The 18067-nt window shown below is 42.3% G+C and overlaps 1 protein-coding gene across 11 annotated transcripts in view; it reads left to right on the top strand.

The window, feature by feature from the left end:
- Positions 1-18067, top strand: part of LOC115152031 (FERM domain-containing protein 4A) — a 217036-nt gene that overhangs the window by 106097 nt on the left and 92872 nt on the right. For 2 of the 11 annotated variants that reach the window (XM_029696486.1, XM_029696483.1), the window contains exon 1: positions 13549-14478. The exons of 4 other annotated variants lie outside the window; for them this stretch is intronic. In XM_029696486.1, the coding sequence (XP_029552346.1) occupies positions 14332-14478 (147 nt within the window). In that variant the 5' untranslated portion in view covers positions 13549-14331. Of the gene's footprint in view, positions 1-13548; positions 14479-18067 lie in introns of those variants that run through there. 5 more of the 11 variants (XM_029696493.1, XM_029696479.1, XM_029696482.1 and 2 more) reach the window with 4 other exon arrangements.

Raw genomic sequence — 18067 nt, 5'->3', positions numbered from 1 at the left:
TCAAACTATCAACAAACTATCTGCTGATGAGGAACTGCTTGCTAAGGTTAGGGTTTGATTTAGAATTAGGGTTAGTGTTGGGTTAGGCTAAGGGTTAAGTTTAGGGTTAGGATAAGGGTTAGGGTTAGTAGATAGTTGAAATGTTACTAATAGTCTGTAGATAGTCTGTAGAGCATCTACAGACGGACTATCCAAATAAAGTGTAATGCATAGATCATATGGTGCAGCTAGTACAAAGTACAGTAGAATCCTTATTACATAAAACGTCACAATCTACCATAAGACACTCAAAAACTCTTTCCTTACAGGGTTAACATTACTAGTTAGTGTGGTTAGTTCTGTTAGTTCCGTTACTACACACAGCCAATATTACAGGCTTCAGTCTTAACCATCTTCTGTCTCTCTGTTGGAATGTGCTTTGTTGTATGGTGCTGTTTGATTGGCTGTCGTGAGGAGGTAAAAATAGAGCCATCTGTCACACAGAACTAGATGATGATTGTTATTATCATGCTTTTCTAGGCTGATTGACTCTTTTGAAGTACACACACACACACACACACACACACACACACACACACACACACACACACACACACACACACACACACACACACACACACACACACACACACACACACACACACACACAGAATAAGACCTACCCGTATTTATTAATAGATAGATGCAGATTCACAGAATCACGCACGGAGGCGGTCTCTCTCTGTCTGATTGTATACTAAATTTAAGCCTCTTATTTCTCTACTTACAGCTGTGTGGAGTCACACACACACACACACACACACGCAATCTGGGGTTGGGCTTCAGTCATTTCATTTTTCTTGTGGAGAAGGCAACTGCGTGTCTCATTTCACCATGTAAGGCAGTGCAGTGCGTGTGCATGAGGTATTTAAGATGTGTGTAAATTAGAAGCTTGGCCAAGCCTTTCACTGTAAATCTCAGCTGATGCCTACTAATGTACGCTGCTGAAAGACTGTTCTATTGAATGACACATCAATCGCTTCTCTCATTTCAAAGGCTGAGTATTCCAGCAGGGGTGAATAGGTCCTATCTGTGTTGTTGACTTTACCTCTCCATTACCTGACTGACTTGGCTTTGTCTACCCTCATCTTTCTGTCAGCTCCTGATCATTCATCCACAGCTGTATCTTTCTCCTGTACTTCCATGTATCATCCATCCACAGCTGTATCTTTCTCCTGTACTTCCATGTATCATCCATCCACAGCTGTATCTTTCTCCTGTACTTCCATGTATCATCCATCCACAGCTGCATCTTTCTCCTGTACTTCCATGTATCATCCATCCACAGCTGTATCTTTCTCCTGTACTTCCATGTATCATCCATCCACAGCTGTATCTTTCTCCTGTATTTCCATGTATCATCCATCCACAGCTGTATCTTTCTCCTGTACTTCCATGTATCATCCATCCACAGCTGTATCTTTCTCCTGTACTTCCATGTATCATCCATCCACAGCTGCATCTTTCTCCTGTACTTCCATGTATCATCCATCCACAGCTGTATCTTTCTCCTGTACTTCCATGTATCATCCATCCACAGCTGTATCTTTCTCCTGTATTTCCATGTATCATCCATCCACAGCTGCATCTCTCTCTTGTACTTCCATGTATCATCCATCCACAGCTGCATCTCTCTCTTGTACTTCCATGTCCATTGTCTATTGCGTAATGTCACTGAGCATCAGTACAAACGGTATAACTCTCCAGCTCAGTTGGATTACTTTAGGTCTTCTTTGAACCTGACAGCTGAAAAAGGGTTTAAAGTGATGGTATATGGAGTATATACTGTAAGTGTAGCCCTGAGTGTTTTAGCATTTTAGTTTGAAAGGAAGTGAAGTTTGTTATTTAAAGCTATTGAACAATGCCAGGGGTATGTTGGATGCTCTTATACTAAACTGACTTTCAGCTATAGGTAGACAACTACATATGTATCCTGTCCTTACATGACATAAGTCATTTTCTAATGTCCCACTAATAACAACCAGGTTATACGAGATGATGACGGGGATTGAATTTATGAAAAGTCTTCAGTAAAATTCTAAATTAGTTTCCCCTCCAAAACATAGACTATAACAAAAGGTTTTCTCTCTCTCTCTCTCTCTATCGCTCGCTCGCTCTCTCTCTATTGCTCGCTCGCTCTCTCTCTATCGCTCGCCCGCTCTCTCTCTCTCTCTATCGCTCGCTCTCTCTCTCTATCGCTCGCTCGCTCTCTCTCTCTCTCGCTCTCTCTCTCTTTTTCAAAATCTCTTCCATAATGCAGATATATAGTTCTATGTCGGAGTATGTTATTGGTGATGGATGATGGTCTGTTTGAGTTGTGGTAAATTAAGTGCCTACAGGGAGAACAAGGCCATCTTTGGTCACGGTCAACAGTTATGACACAGTCTAACACGCCACGCCTCGTTAACCACACAACAATGAGGAGGAGAAACACTTGTTTTGTCTGTCTCTATAACCGTCCTTTCTCCTCTTTCAAGAATCTTATCCTTAAACGTCTCTCACTGGTTTTCTTTTCATCCCTTTCTTACTTTATTTCTTTATTCATTATTTATCTTCATTAATCTTGTCTGTCACACATGTATTTCTTATTTTCTCCTTCTCTGTCATTCTTAATCGCAGGTCTGCTCAGTTAATGAGAGAGAGAGAGAGAGAGAGAGAGAGAGAGAGAGAGAGAGAGAGAGACTCATGTGTGCTACCTATATCCCCCCAATAGAATTCCCATACTTTAACGGTGACAGCTTCTCCATCCTAAAGGGAGAGATCAACAATTTCCAGGCTCAGGGCCATGTACTAGTCTGTGGCGACCTAAATGCCAGAACTGGACAAGAACCTGACACCCTCAGCACACAGGGGGACAAACACCTACCTGGAGGGGACAGCATTCCCTCCCCCGTATGCCCCCGTAGACACAACTGCGCCAACATAACCCCCAAAAAACGGATCACAACTCCTGCAGCTCTGTCGGACGCTGGGTATGTACATAGTCAATGGTAGGCTTCGAGGCTACTCCTATTGTAGGTACACCTATAGCTTATCTCTTGGCAGTAGTACTGTAGACTACTTTATCAATGACCTCCACCCAGAGTCTCTTAGACTGTTCACAGTCAGTCCACTGACACCTAAGAAACCTATCCAACCAAAAACATAGAGACACAGAAAACCTGAGCCTACGTCTTCACTTTGGTGAATTACTAAAACAATACAGAAATATACTACGGAAAAAGAAGGAACAGCACATCAGAAATCAGCTCAATGTAAATGAAGAATCCATAGAATCTAACCACTTCTGGGAAAATTGGAAAACAAACGACAACACGAAGAGTTATCTATCCAAAATGTAGATGTATGGATAAACCACTTCTCCTATCTTTTTGGCTCTATAACAAAGAACAAACAACAAACAACATATACATGATCAGAAACAAATCTATTAAAGACTACCGGAACCCACTGGATTTACATTGAATGAACAACAGGACAAAAATACAAACCCTCCAACCCAAAAAGGCCTGTGGGGTTGATGGTATCCTAAATGAAATATTAAAATATACAGACCACAAATTACAATTGGCTAAACTTAATCTCTTTAACATCATCCTTAGCTCTGGCATCTTCCCCAATATTTGGAACTAAGGACTGATCACCCCAATCCACAAAGTGGAGACAAATTTGACCCCAATAACTCCCAGGGGATATGCATCAACAGCAACCTCTGGAAAATCCTTTGCATTATCATTAACAGCAGACTCTTACATTTCCTCAGCAAAAACAATGTACTGAGCAAATGTCAAATTGGCTTTTTACCAAATTACCATACGACAGACCACGTATTCACCCTGCACACCCCAATTGACAAACAAACAAACAAAGGCAAAGTCTTCTCATGCTTTCGACTCAATTTGGCATGAGGGTCTGCAACACAAATTGATGGAAAGTGGTGTTGGGTGAAAAACATATGACATTATAAAATCCATGTACACAACAACAAGTTAGAATTGGCAAAAAACACACACATTTCTTTCCACAGGGCCAAGGAGCGAGACAGGGATGCAGCTTAGGCCCCACCCTCTTCAACATATATATCAATGAATTGGCAAGGGCACTAGAACAGTCTGCACCCGGCCTCACCCTACTAGAATCTGAAGTAAAAATGTCTACTGTTTGCTGATGATCTGGTGCTTCTGTCCCCAACCAAGGAGGGCCTACAGCATCACCTAGATCTTATGCACAGATTCTGTCTGACCTGGGCCCTGACAGTAAATCTCAGAAAGACAAAAATAATTGTGTACCAAAAAAGGTCCAGTTGCCAGGAACACGAATACAAATTCCCTCTAGACACCGTTGCCCTAGAGCACACAAAAAACTATACATACCTCGGCCTAAACATCAGCGCCACAGGTAACTTCCACAAAGTTGTGAACCATCTGAGAGACAAGGCAAGAAGGGCCTTCTATGCAATCAAAAGGAGCATAAAATTCGACATACCAATTAGGATCTGGCAAAAAAATACTTGAATCAGTTGGTTGAGGTCAAACAAGAATTCACAAAATGGGACAAACACCAAATTGAGACTCCGCATGCAGAATTCTTCAAAAATATCCCCTATGTACAACATAAAACACCAAATGATGCATGCAGAGCAGAATTTCCCGCTAATTATCAAAATCCAGAAAAGAGACGCTAAATTATACAACCACCTAAAAGGAAGCAATTCCCAAACCTTCCATAACAAAGCCTTCACCGACAGAGAGATGAACCTGGAGAAGAGCCCCCTAAGCAGGCGGACAGCAACACAATTAGACCTAACCAAATCATGAGAAAACAAAAAAGGTAATTACTTGACACATTGGAAAGATTTTACAAAAAAAGTGAGCAAACTATAATGCTATTTGGCCCTAAACAGAGAATACACAGTGGCATAATACCTGAACACAGTGACTGACCCAAAATGAAGGAAATCTTTGACTATGTACAGACTCAGTGAGCATAGCCCTGCTATTGAGAAAGGCCATTAAAGGCAGATCTGGCACCCAAGAGAAGACAGGCTGTGTGCACACTGCCCACAAAATGAGGTGGAAACTGAGCTGTGCTTCCTATCGTCCTGCCAAATGTATGACCATATTAGAGACACATACTTCCCTCAGATTACACTGACCCACAAAAAATTCAAAAACAAATCCAATTTTGATAAACTCCCATATCTATTGGGTGAAATACCAGTGTGTCACAGCAGCAAGATTTGTGACCTGTTGCCACAAGAAAAGGGCATCCAGTGAAGAACAAACACCATTGTAAATACAACCTATATTTATGTTTATTTATTTTCCATTTAACTATTTGCACATCATTACAACACTGTATGCTGACATAATATGACATTTGAAATGGCTTTATTATTTTGGAACTTTTGTGAGTGTAATGTTTACTGTACATTTTTTATTGTTTATTTCACTTTTGTTCACCATCACTTGCTTTGGCAATGTAAAAATATGTTTCCCATGCCAATAAAGCCCCTTATATTGAAATTGAAATTGAATTGAGAGAGAGAGAGAATCTCCTATAGAGGGGAAAAACAATGTTTAGCTGGTTAGCGTTGCTCTCCTAGGAGACGCTTCAGTGTCAGGCGGGTTCTCACAGGTCCGCACAGCAGGAGAGGGTATAATTGCTTCTGACTCACACACTCGCATACACTCACTCACTCACACACTCACACACACACACACACACACACACACACACACACACACACACACACACACACACACACACACACACACACACACACACACACACACACACACACACAGGCTCAGTATAGTGAACAATTATGTCATTGTCAAAGGTAACCAACCTAAAAGGGTTCTTTGGCAGTCCCCATAGAAGAACTATTTGAAAACCCCTTTTTGGTTCCAGGTAGAACCAGCGCATACTGAAAGTATTCAGACCCCTTGACTTTTTTCACATTTTGTTACTTTACAGCCTTATTCTAAAATGGAGAAAATAATTTTTTCCCCTCATCAATCTACACACAATACCGTATAATGACAAAGTAAAAATTGTTTATTTTTATTTTTGCAAATGTATAATAAAAATAAAATGAAACATTTGAAGCCCCTTTGGCAGCAATTACAGCATCAAGTATTCTTGGGCATGACACTACAAGCTTGGCACACCTGCATTTGGGAGTTTCTCCCATTCTTCTCTGCAGATCTTCTCAAGCTCTGTCAGGTTGCATGGGGAGCGTCACTGCACAGCTATTTCCAGGTCTCTCCAGAGATGTTCGATCAGGTTCAAATCCGGGCTCTGGCTGGGCCACTCAAGAACATCAAGAGATGTCCCAAAACCACTCTTGCGTTGTCTTGGCTGTGTGCTTAGGGCCTTTGTCCTGTTGGAAGATGAACCTTCACCCCAGTCTGAGGTCCTGAGTGCTCTGTATCTCTCTTTCCTTCAATCCTGACTAGTCTCACATTTCCTGCCACTGAAAAACATCCCCACAGCTCGATGCTGCCACCACCATGCTTCACCATAGAGATGGTGCCAGGTTTGCTCCAGACATGGCACTTAGCCTTCAGGCCAAAGAGTTCAATCTTGGTTTCATCAGACCAGAGAATCTTGTTTCTCATGGTATGACAGTCCTTTAGGTGCCTTTTGGCAAACTCCAAGCTGGCCTTTTACCTAGGAGTGGTTTCCATCTGCCCACTCTATAATAAAGCCCTGATTGGTAGAGTGCTGCAGAGATGGATGTCCTTTTGGAAGGTTCTCCCATCTCCACAGAGGAACTATGGAGCTCTGTCAGAGTGACCATCGGGTTCTTTGTCACCTCCCTGACCAATGGCCTTCTCCCCCGATTGCTCTGTTTGTCTGGGCGGCCAGCTCTAGGAAGAGTCTTGGTGGTTCCAAACTTCTTCCATTTAAGAATGATGGAAGCCACTTTGTTCTTGGGGAACTTCAATGCTGCATACATTTTTTGGTACCTTTCAGAGACACAAGCCTGTCTCTGAGCTCTACTGACAATTCCTTCGACCTGTTGGCTTGTTTTTTGCTCTGACATGTATTGTCAACTGTGGGACCTTATACAGACAGGTGTGTCTTTACAAATCCATGTCCAATCAATTTAATTTACCACAGGTGGACTCCAATCAAGTTGTAGAAACATCTCAAGGATGATCAATGGAAACAGGATGCACCTGAGCTCAATTTTGAGTCTCATAGGAAAGGGTCTGAATATTAACGTAAATAAAGTATTTCTAAAAACCTGTTTTCGCTTTGTCATTATGGGTTATTGTGTGTAGATGGATGAGGATTTTATATTTATTTAATCAATTTTAGAATAAGACTGTAACGTAACAAAATATGGAAGAAGTCAAGGGGTCTGAATACTTTCCGAATGCAGTGTATGTTGAACCCTTTCCACAGAGTTCTACGTGGAACCCAAAAGGGTTCTACCTGGAACTGCTTTGAAACCTTTTTTCTAAGAATGTAGTGTTGGTACAAGAATACTAATCAATGCTCATTACCTTTAACCCTCCTGTCGTTTCCAATCACTGCCTTATATCATTCTGCCTCATCCAATCAGAGAGAAGGTCAGTAGTGGACAGAGGCATGATGAGGCTGTGGGCGGTTCTGTGATCCATCTTTATTAGGCCTCTTAATGTAATCTCCATTGATTTAAATGTCATTGTTTTTTGGTCTTGAGAAAATACTCACTATTCCTCATGTCTCCCTCCATTCGGGCCTGTTCATGTGTACCTCTAACCCATGTGTCATCCATTCCCCATTCACGAGACACATGTCTTGCTGTATGTTCAAAACAACCACAAAAGCAAGCTGCTGATGTATCCTGAAACCATTCTGGCACACTGACCTTGAAAGGTAGCTGCAGTAGTGTAGTTTTACACTTCTGTCTACCCTGGTTCTATTTTCCTCCATAGATTCCCAGGGGGTGCTTTCCTCCATAGATTCCTCCATAGATTCTCTGGCCCTGGGGGTTCTGGCTTTGAAATGAGAGAGGGACGGGGACATTAGGTGGGGTTGGGATTGGAAAGAGAGTGTGAAAGGGTTGCAGCTGAGTTTGGATTCTTAAGCCCTTCTCTCCCACTCTTATGGATGAAAGGGTAGCCCCCCTCTCCCCTTGGAGCGCTTTGGAAGGAGAGAATGTTTTTGACACCACCCTACCCCTCTCCCCCTTTTCCCCTCCACTCCTCCTTCCCAATTCTTTTTTTCACTTGTTGATCAGAGTAACAGTTGTTGTTATGCCCGGTCCCAAACTGACCTCTAGACCCTACCCCTAGACACCTCTCATAGATCTGAAAACACCGGATGGATTATACTGTGTATTTGTACATCAGTGGAGGCTGCTGATGTATCAAATGATACCATTCCGTTTACTCCATTCCAGACATTATTATAAGCCATCCTCCCATCAGCAGCCTCCACTGTTGTACATGACTCATATTCCCAGATAACCTGCCTGCAGAGTTACATAGTAAAATGAACACAGACAAAAACACAGAAAATAATTAATCAAAGGTGGTCCAGCAGATCCATCCACTGTTTCTCCTCCACTGTCTCCCAGTACTGTAGGCCTACATCCCAGTCCTGCTCTGTGATCCCTCCAGGCCTCCATCTGGCCTTGCCTGACTGAGGCTGGCCCTGGGTCTGTTGTTAATTAGAGCCCATGATCTATTCTCAGACATAACTACATAGAACCATGACACGCACAAGCACACAGGCACACATACACACACACGCACACGCACACACACACACACACACACACACACACACACACACACACACACACACACACACACACACACACACACACACACACACACACACACACAGTGTTGTCTGTCTTCCATTGCTCAACAACAGGATATGAGACCTCTAAATATCTCCAGATATAGAAGGTCTCTCTGAGAGGGAGAGAACAAGACTCAATGAGCTCTTCACTGTGAAGCTGGGACAAACTGACTCACACATCAAGGGCCTATTCATAGACAGAGAGAAAATAGGGAGCAAGGGGAGGGAGAGAAAGAAAATATGGAACAAGAGGAGGGAGAGAGGACAGGGGGAGTGAGCGAGGGAGAAAAAGGGGGAGGAAGAAAATGGAGGGAAAGAAAAGCAGAGCTCTCTGCTCCTACAGAGTAGAGGTTACCCCTGCCTCCTGTCTCAGGATGTTTCTCCATGAGAATGATCTGGAACAGTGATGCTTCAGTGAGAGAATGTGTGCATGTGTGTGTGTTACTGGGTACCATGTAGGGTTGCAAAGGGAGGGTACATTACTGGAAACTTTTTAAGTTGACCAGTAAACTGCCTTCAAGGTTTATTTGGAATTTTTCTGGTGACTTTTTTAGATAATTCAGAACATCAAAGGTGTCTGCAATTATCTCTGGCCCTCTGTGCAGCCTTATCACATGTAAAATATATGAAATAATAAAAAACTGAAAATATAGAATGACAAAGCTGTAAAACATTATCCTAAATTTTAACCATCATCTTCGTGAATACCATTGGTGTTTAATATGAGCGTTTCAGTATGAAATATTGTTTAGATTTTTTTTCTTACACTTTTATTTCATGTGCTATGTCAATATTCATTTGTTGTCAATGTTTTTGCGTCAAACTGGTTGCAGTCAATAGTTGGAAGAGTTGCAGATATGCTTTTTTCTCTTGAAACATATGGTCTATCTATTAGAAAATCATGAACAATATGGACACAGATATAACAAAAATTAATATTATGCAGTATATTAATTGAAAAATAAAATTTTTATTCAATGTTATTCAAGTATATGTTACCAAAATTACCATAGATTGCCATAGATTTTCTGTTAATTACCAAAATCATCCAAGATTCTGATAACTTTGGTAAATTAGCGGTAACTTTGCAACTATAGTACCAGGCCTTTCCAACTTTGTGATTAACCTTCAGTATCAATCTGCCTGTCCATTCCTTCTGGTCCTCACAGGGTCTGGCAAAGTTGAATATCCCAAACCGCCTGGCCTCTCTGTTCTATCACTATGGTTTCGAAAGTATTTTCTGTTGCGATGGTAACGGTCATCTGGCACTCTGCTGAGGACTATTCCATGACCTTTCCCAGGATTCCACAGGACACTGTACACACACACAACATCCTGGGAACACACACACAACAAGTATTTACACCCATCCTAAAGTACAGTTAGTGAGAGCTGACCTTCTGTAGACCCCACAGTAACAGCCAGAACTCGGCTGTGGAAAAAGTGGAACACTTACACATCTGGAATGTCAAACATTCCAGAGGCCATGTCCAATGTTCCCTCAACATTGTTTGGGCACTGAGCAAATTTCAGGTCTGCTGAGCGCAAACTTGAAAGAAAAAATCTCTTTCATTGTTCGTTTTGTTTCGGTATGTTGCATTGAATGTGGCTAATATTGCATTGATTTCATCACAATTGCCACAGTAAAGGGAAACGTTGATAGTGTTAACTAACAGGGAAAACTCTAGAAAGTTGAGCGAAGTTCAATCTCGTGCTTCTCTCCGTAGGCTGATAGTTCTTCTGCGCTCTGCTAGGCGGCAGTCTCTCGGGACTACTGATGTCTGGTGCAGTGTGCAGCTTAGAGGGAACATTGGCCATGTCTACACTTGACACTTACATGAGAATTCTGCTATCAGAATACAAAGATCACATTAAAAGGACGCATTGTGTGCGGACCGTCATTAGCAATCTAGCGTGTGAGGAACATGTTTGCTGGCTTCATAAATGCTAGCCAGCTAGCTAATATTGCCCCCCCCCCCAAAAAAAAAAGTGAATTCCATGATCAGAAGTCCATGATCAGAATACAAAAACTGCATTATCTGTCAAGTCTAGACACGGACAGAGAAAAGTAGACTTCTCAAGACCATCTGACACAGGGCTGGCTCCCTGCCGCGCAGAGCACAGAAGGTCTATCAAATTGATGACCCCTGAAAAATCACCGTTTAGGATGTTTGGGGTTTTTAGGTTAACACCCCACCATCTGAGGTATTACTGTGAGTGGGAGAGAGAGATATAGAAAGGCAGAAACACACTAGCATTCTCTCTATCTAAGCTCAGATGAGTGCAGTGCTCTTACAGTAGGGAGAATTATGAAACAAATATCCTGCTTTTACCAGCATTCATAGTTGATGTATGTTGTGATAGTAATTTCTTTCAACTTCTATTGACAATCATTATCAAATGAATGGTATTAGTGTCATACAGCAGATATTCAGCTCCACATACACAAATGCACGATACACATACACCAGAGGAGGCTGCTGAGGGGAGGACGGCTCATAATAATGTCCGGAACGGAGCAAATGGAATGGTATAAACATGTGTTTGATGTATTTGATAACATTCCATCAATTCCGCTCCAGCCATTACCACGAGCCCGTCTTCCCCAATTAAGGTGCCACCAACCTCATTTGACATACACACACGGCTGCTGCATTCTTATAAAAGCACAACTCAGCAGTAAGCATTGACCCTTGTGTCAATATCATCCTCCCCACCCCCACACTATGAATCAGTCCAGTCCACTCAATAGGCCCCTTCAGCTTGGTGGTATTGAACTCATTCACTCTGCTGTATTAATCAAGGCCTTCTGCTGGATTGCTGAGGAAGAGGGAATAAATCCAATCTATCTATTGTATTTGAATGGGCCTGTAGGGGAAAGGAATGTTTGGAATTTATAAGATGTTTGCAACCACACCTAACCAGACACAAAGCATCATGGGAAATACCCACGAGATTGTCGAGGTACAGTGCCTTGCAAAAGTGTTCATCCCCCATGGCGTTTTCCCTATTTTGTTGCATTATAACCTGTAATTTAAGTTGATTTTTATTTGGATTTCATGTGATGGACATACACAAAATAGTCCAAATTGGTGAAGTGAAATGAAAAAAAATTACTTGTTTCAAAAAATCAAAAAATCAAAAACGGAAAGGTGGTGCGTGCATATGTATTCACCTCCTTTGCTATGAAGCACCTAAATAAGATCTGGTGCAACCAATTATCTTAAGAAGTCACATAAATAGTTAAATTGCACACAGGTGGACTCTATTTAAGTGTCACATGATCTCAGTATATATACACCTGTTCCGAAAGGCCCCAGAGTCTGCAACACTACTAAGCAAGGGGCACCACGAAGCAAGTGGCACCATGAAGACCAAGGAGCTCTCCAAACAGGTCAGGGACAAAGTTGTGGAGAAGTACAGATCAGGGTTGGGTTATAAAAAAAATATCAGAAACTTTGAACATCCCACTGAGCACCATTACATCCATTATAAAAAATGCAAAGAATATGGCACCACATCAAACCTGCCAAGAGAGGGCCTCCCACCAAAACTCACGGACCAGGCAAGGAGGGCATTAATCAGAGAGGCAACAAAGAGACCAAAGATAACCTGAAGGAGCTGCAAAGCTCCACAGCAGAGATTGGAGTATCTGTCCATAGGACCACTTTAAGCAGTGCACTCCACAGAGCTGGGCTTTACGGAAGAGTGGCCAGAAAAAAAGCCATTGCTTAAAGAAAATAATAAGCAAACATGTTTGGTGTTCGCCAAAAGGCATGTGGGAGACTCCCCAAACATATGGAAGAAGGTACTCTGGTCAGATGAGACTAAAATTGAGCTTTTTGGCCATCTGGGAAAATGCTAAGTCTGGCACAAACCCAACACCTCTCATTACCTCGAGAACACATTCTCCACAGTGAAACATGGTGGTGGCAGAATCATGCTGTGTGGATGTTTTTCATCGGCAGGGACTGGGAAACTGGTCAGAATTGAAGGAATGATGGATGGCGCTATATACAGGTAAATTCTTGAGGGAAACCTGTTTCAGTCTTCCAGAGATTTGAGACTGGGACGGAGGTTCACCTTCCAGCAGGACAATGACCCTAAGCATACTGCTAAAGCAACACTCGAGTGGTTTAAGGGGAAACCTTTAAATGTCTTGGAATGGTCTGGTCAAAGCCAAGACCTCAATCCAATTTAGAATCTGTGGTATGACTGAAAGATTGCTCTACACCAGCTGAGCCCATCTGACTTGAAGAAGCTGGAGAAATTTTGCCTTGAAGAAAGGCTCAAAACTCCCAGTGGCTAGACGTGCCAAGCTTATAGAGACATACCCCAAGAGACTTGCAGCTGTAATTGCTGCAAAATGTGGCTCTACAAAGTATTGACTTTGGGGGGATGAATAGTTATGCACACTCAAGTTTTCAGTTTTTTTCTGTTATTTCTTGTTTGTTTCACAATAAAAATAAATATTTAGCATTTTCAAAGTGGTAGGCATGTTGTGTAAATCAAATGATACAAGCCCCCAAAATATATATTTTAATTCCAGGTTGTAAAGTAACAAAATAGGAAAAATGCCAAGGGGGTGAATACTTTCGCGAGCCACTGTATGATATGTGTTAGATGTAACACATGTTGGTGTTATAGATGGAGAATACATGTTGATGTTGCTGTTATCATGAAAGGTAGATTGCTAGGTTTTCATGGTTAAAGATAAAGTTAAGTCTCAAAGGACAGGGGGGGGTGCATGGTGTTCTTTCATACTCAGGGGTCACATTGGCCACACAATGTCGTAGGGATTCTGGTTCCTGGTTAAAAACTGTAGAATCTGGCCTGACTCCCAGAGCTGAGAGAAAACACTCCCATCCTCCATCTGGAGACGGGACGTCAGCGAATCTGCTGGCTGCTGTGTGTGTGTGTGCGTACGTGCAATGGAGTTGGGTAAGATGAGAAGGGAACTGACCGGTGGCTGAGTGGAGATGTGGAGAGTGTAAGCACATCCCTCTATCCTCCACAGAGAGAGAGAACAGTCACCTTTCCCTGTCCCTGTCACTCATCTACTGGGTCTCCCTTTCCTTCCTTCTCTCCGTCTGTTTGTCAGCCTGGAGCCTGGAATGCTCTGGAACTGAGTGTCACTTTAAAAACAACTAACAGACCAAAAAAGAAAAAGGGAGAGAGCGAGAAAGGGAGAGAGCGAGCAAGGAACAGGCAGTGGGAATGTTTGTGTTTGTCGCAACCAGACTTCGGCTCTCAGGGTTTCTTCAGTTACAGGAGAGGTGAGAGGAGAGGGATAGAGCCATTGGGGATTTGTCTAGCTGCGTGGGATATTGACACAGGATTGCGGTGACCTCTCTTTTTACGGAGTGATCAGAATGTTGGATCCTTAGAGAGAAGAGCGAGGAAACAAGGTCTTTTAGACTGACCTGTGGATACCTGCCTGTCATCTGGTGTACCTGTTTTCTTGTGGATAGCTACGTGTGTGTTTCTATGATGGAGGCGGTACTGCTGGGTCTGGAGGATGTGCTGTTCACACGTCAGGGTCTGCTGTGGACCTTCACCTCCTCCGCTCTCAGACATCTCCGTGCACTACACCTCACACACGCACACAGGTGTGTCCCCAGGCCACTGTACCAGGTAGGATACACCTCACACACACACACACACACACACACACACACACACACACACACACACAGACACTACACTGTATGTGAGAGGAAGTGTTAAAATAAGCTTCAGACTATAGGTCAGTGTGCCGTAACCTGATGCTGTGACTAATGAAGGGGTTAGGACAGAGTGGGTTAAATGAAAGGCAGGTCAGGGCTCTAGGCAGAGTAGAGAGCAATAAAAGGGCTAACAGCTGGTGTGTAACTAACTAGGTGCATGCTCAAGGCGACAGGGCTATACAGTAGGTTTAATCTGAAGTATAAGACAAAATCAGGTGTTGTGGACAAGCTTCTGGTGTGATGGGATAGTGGGTTGTTTTTGTAGAGGGATCTAGGTGCTCCAATCCACTCATATAGTAGGAACATGGATTGAAATACAGCCACTGTCATACCTTCATATCACTTAACCTATGGCTCATATTTGCGGATGTTGTGTATTTCAGAGTATGTGTTTGTGTATGGAGTGTGTGTGGTGTGTTAGTAGGCCATTGACTCCTCTCTATAAAGAATGAGAGTGTTCTGGCCCAGTTCTACCTAATGCAGAGACAAAAGCCTCTTTAGTAGTTGTTGTTTCTCTTTCAGGACACACACACACACACATTTTTATAAACTCCAAATACTCAGTATTCACAATGTCAGCAGGAAGGAGCAAGTGTTTTTGGTTACCGTTGGGTTGCTAGGGCTGTTTTTAAAGGCCCGGTAACTGAGGGCTGAGTGTTCTTGGGAGTGTGAAAGTAAGCGTTTCTTCATACACACACACACGTACACACACACACATTTTCAGGGGTATGAAAGATGGTGTTTGGTCACAGACTGGAGAACTCTATGTTCAGATTTACAACCAAATCACCTTTTCACTCTGTGTGTGTGTGTGTGTGTGTGTGTGTGTGTGTGTGTGTGTGTGTGTGTGTGTGTGTGTGTGTGTGTGTGTGTGTGTGTGTGTGTGTGTGTGTGTGTGTGTGTGTGAGAGAGAGAGAGAGACCAGCTCTGACACAGCAGAATTGATGATCAGTATTCGCTCCACCATGTCTGAATCTGCACAGAGAGCAATTAGTATTCCTTACTCATCCCACCTGCCCTGTGTGCAGTCCACACTGTCAGGCCCCACCAGACGAACCCAGAGAGGGTTCACAGAGGTACTAGGGCTGCTGTCATAGCAACAAGCAGGAGAGGGACTGCCACACACACATAATCAAACTCACAAAGCAAGTATTCAGAGCATCATACCGCAACGCACACACTCTCTGCCTTGGCTCCCCTTTAAAGAACTGTGTTATTAGGGAGGACATCTTATCATCTTACAAAGGTCAAGTTGAAAAGTCTGCCCTCATGAAGGGTCGACACAATGACAGGAAAACCCTAAACCTCCCCTCATATCGTGCACTTCCCCTGAATACACCTCATACTCAGGAAACACCGTAACTCCCCTCAAAACAGACATAATCAGCTTGACTACAATTTGTAACTTTCTCTATGGCAAAACAAGCCTTCCCTGGGATGATAAAGTAGTTTGATGTGCTGTGGAGTGTTGTAATGGCTGTTCTGAGGGCAAGGTCAGTAGTAATGAGTGATCCAGACTTCCAGAAATGGCAGACTGACTACACTACCATTCAGCTCATACTGTAGTAGTAGTAGCTCTCTCACCAACAAGGAACTGTAATACTTTATCTGGTACAGGACTGCTGAGTGAGAGAGAGAGAGAGAGAGAGAGAGAGAGAGAGAGACAGAGAGAAACAAACACTTGTCTGGATGTGATTTTCACACTGTACCTTCCCCCTGCACTTCTGTTCTCCACCACTCCTCCTACTCTCTTCACTGTAGCCTCAGGTATTTCCTGAGTAGATCCCCAGCCCCCTACCTCTGTCCCTGTCCACTTCTCAGGTCTGACCCTAGGTCTGTTTTCCTCTCTCTTGTTCCAGGGGAAACTCCTTCAGTGTCTTCCTCCACTATTATTCTCTATCTTCTCTCTCTCTGAAAGAGTATAAGTGTTCACAGGCATGTGTGTACATTAGCGCATGTGTGTGTGAAATGCTCACACTCACACAAATTCAATTGTATTTGTCACATGCGCCAGTGTAGACTTTACTGTGAAATGCTTTCTTACGAGTTCAAAAATAATTTGACAAAATAAAATAGTAATACAGGGGGATAAAATAAAATACACAATAATGGATCTAATGCCTTCACAGAGTATTCCTACCCCTTGACACATTTCACATTTTGTTGTGTTACAGCCTGATTTCAAAATGGATTAAATAGATTTTGTTTTTCTCACCCATCTACACACAATACCCCATAATGACAAAGTATAAGCATGTTTTTAGAAATGTTTGCCAATTTTCTGGATATTAAATACATAAATATTTCATTTACATAAGTATTCAGACCCCCGAGTCAATACATGTTAGAATCACATTACAGCTGTGAGTCTTTCTGGGTAAGTCTCTAAGAGCCTTGCACACCTGGATTGTACAATATTTGCACATTATTCTTTCAAAAATTCTGTCAAGTTGGTTATTGATCATTGCTTAACAGACATTTTCAAGTCTTGCCATAGAGTTTCAAGCCTATTTAAGTCAAAACTGTAATTAGGCCGTCTTAGTAAGAAACTCCATTGTATATTTGGCCTTGTGTTTTAGGTTATTGTCCTACTGAAAAGTGAATTTGTCTCCCAGTGTCTGGTGGAAAGCAGACTGAACCAGGTTTTCCTCTAGGATTTTGCATGTACTTAGCTCTAGTCAGTCTATTTTTATCCTTAAAAACTTCCTAGTCCTTGTCAATGACAAGCATACCCATAACATGATGCAGCCACACTGCTTGAAAATATGTAGAGTGGTACTCAGTGATGTGTTGTGTTGGATTTGCCCCAAACATATTGCTTTGTATTCAGGACATAATGTCAATTTCTTTTGCCAAGTTTTTTTCAGTTTTACTTGAATGCCTTATTGCAAACAGGGTGGTTTGGAATATTTTTATTCTGTACAGCCTTCCTTCTTTTCCCTCTGTCATTTAGTTTTACTATTGTGGAGTAACAGCAATGTTGTTGATCCATCCTCAGTTTTCTCCTATCACAGCCATTAAACTCGATAACTGTTGTAAAGTCACCATTGGCCTCATGGTGAAATCCCTGAGAGGTTTCCTTCCTCTCTGGCAACTGTTAGGAAGGACGCCTGTATCGTTATAGTGGGTCTATTGATACACCATCCAAAGTGTAATTAATAACTTCACCATGGTCAAAGGGATATTCAATGTCTGCTTTTTTATTTTCATCCATCTACCAATAAGTGCCCTTCTTTGCGAGGCATTGGAAAACCTCCCTGGTTGTTGTGGTTGAATCTGTGTTTGAAATTCACTGCTCGAATGGGGGACCTTACAGATAATTGTATGTTTGGTCTACATATATGAGGAAGTCATTCAAAAATCATGTTAAACACGTTTTGCACACAGAGTGAGTCCATGCAACTTGTTATGTGACTTGTTAAGCAAATCTTTACTCCTGAACTTATTTAGGCTTGCCATAACAAAGGAGTTGAATACTTTTCATTTTTAATTATTTT

Source organism: Salmo trutta, chromosome 17, assembly GCF_901001165.1.
Source record: "Salmo trutta chromosome 17, fSalTru1.1, whole genome shotgun sequence".
In the NCBI taxonomy this organism is placed as follows: domain Eukaryota; kingdom Metazoa; phylum Chordata; class Actinopteri; order Salmoniformes; family Salmonidae; genus Salmo; species Salmo trutta.
This window is presented reverse-complemented; position numbering and strand designations above follow the sequence as displayed.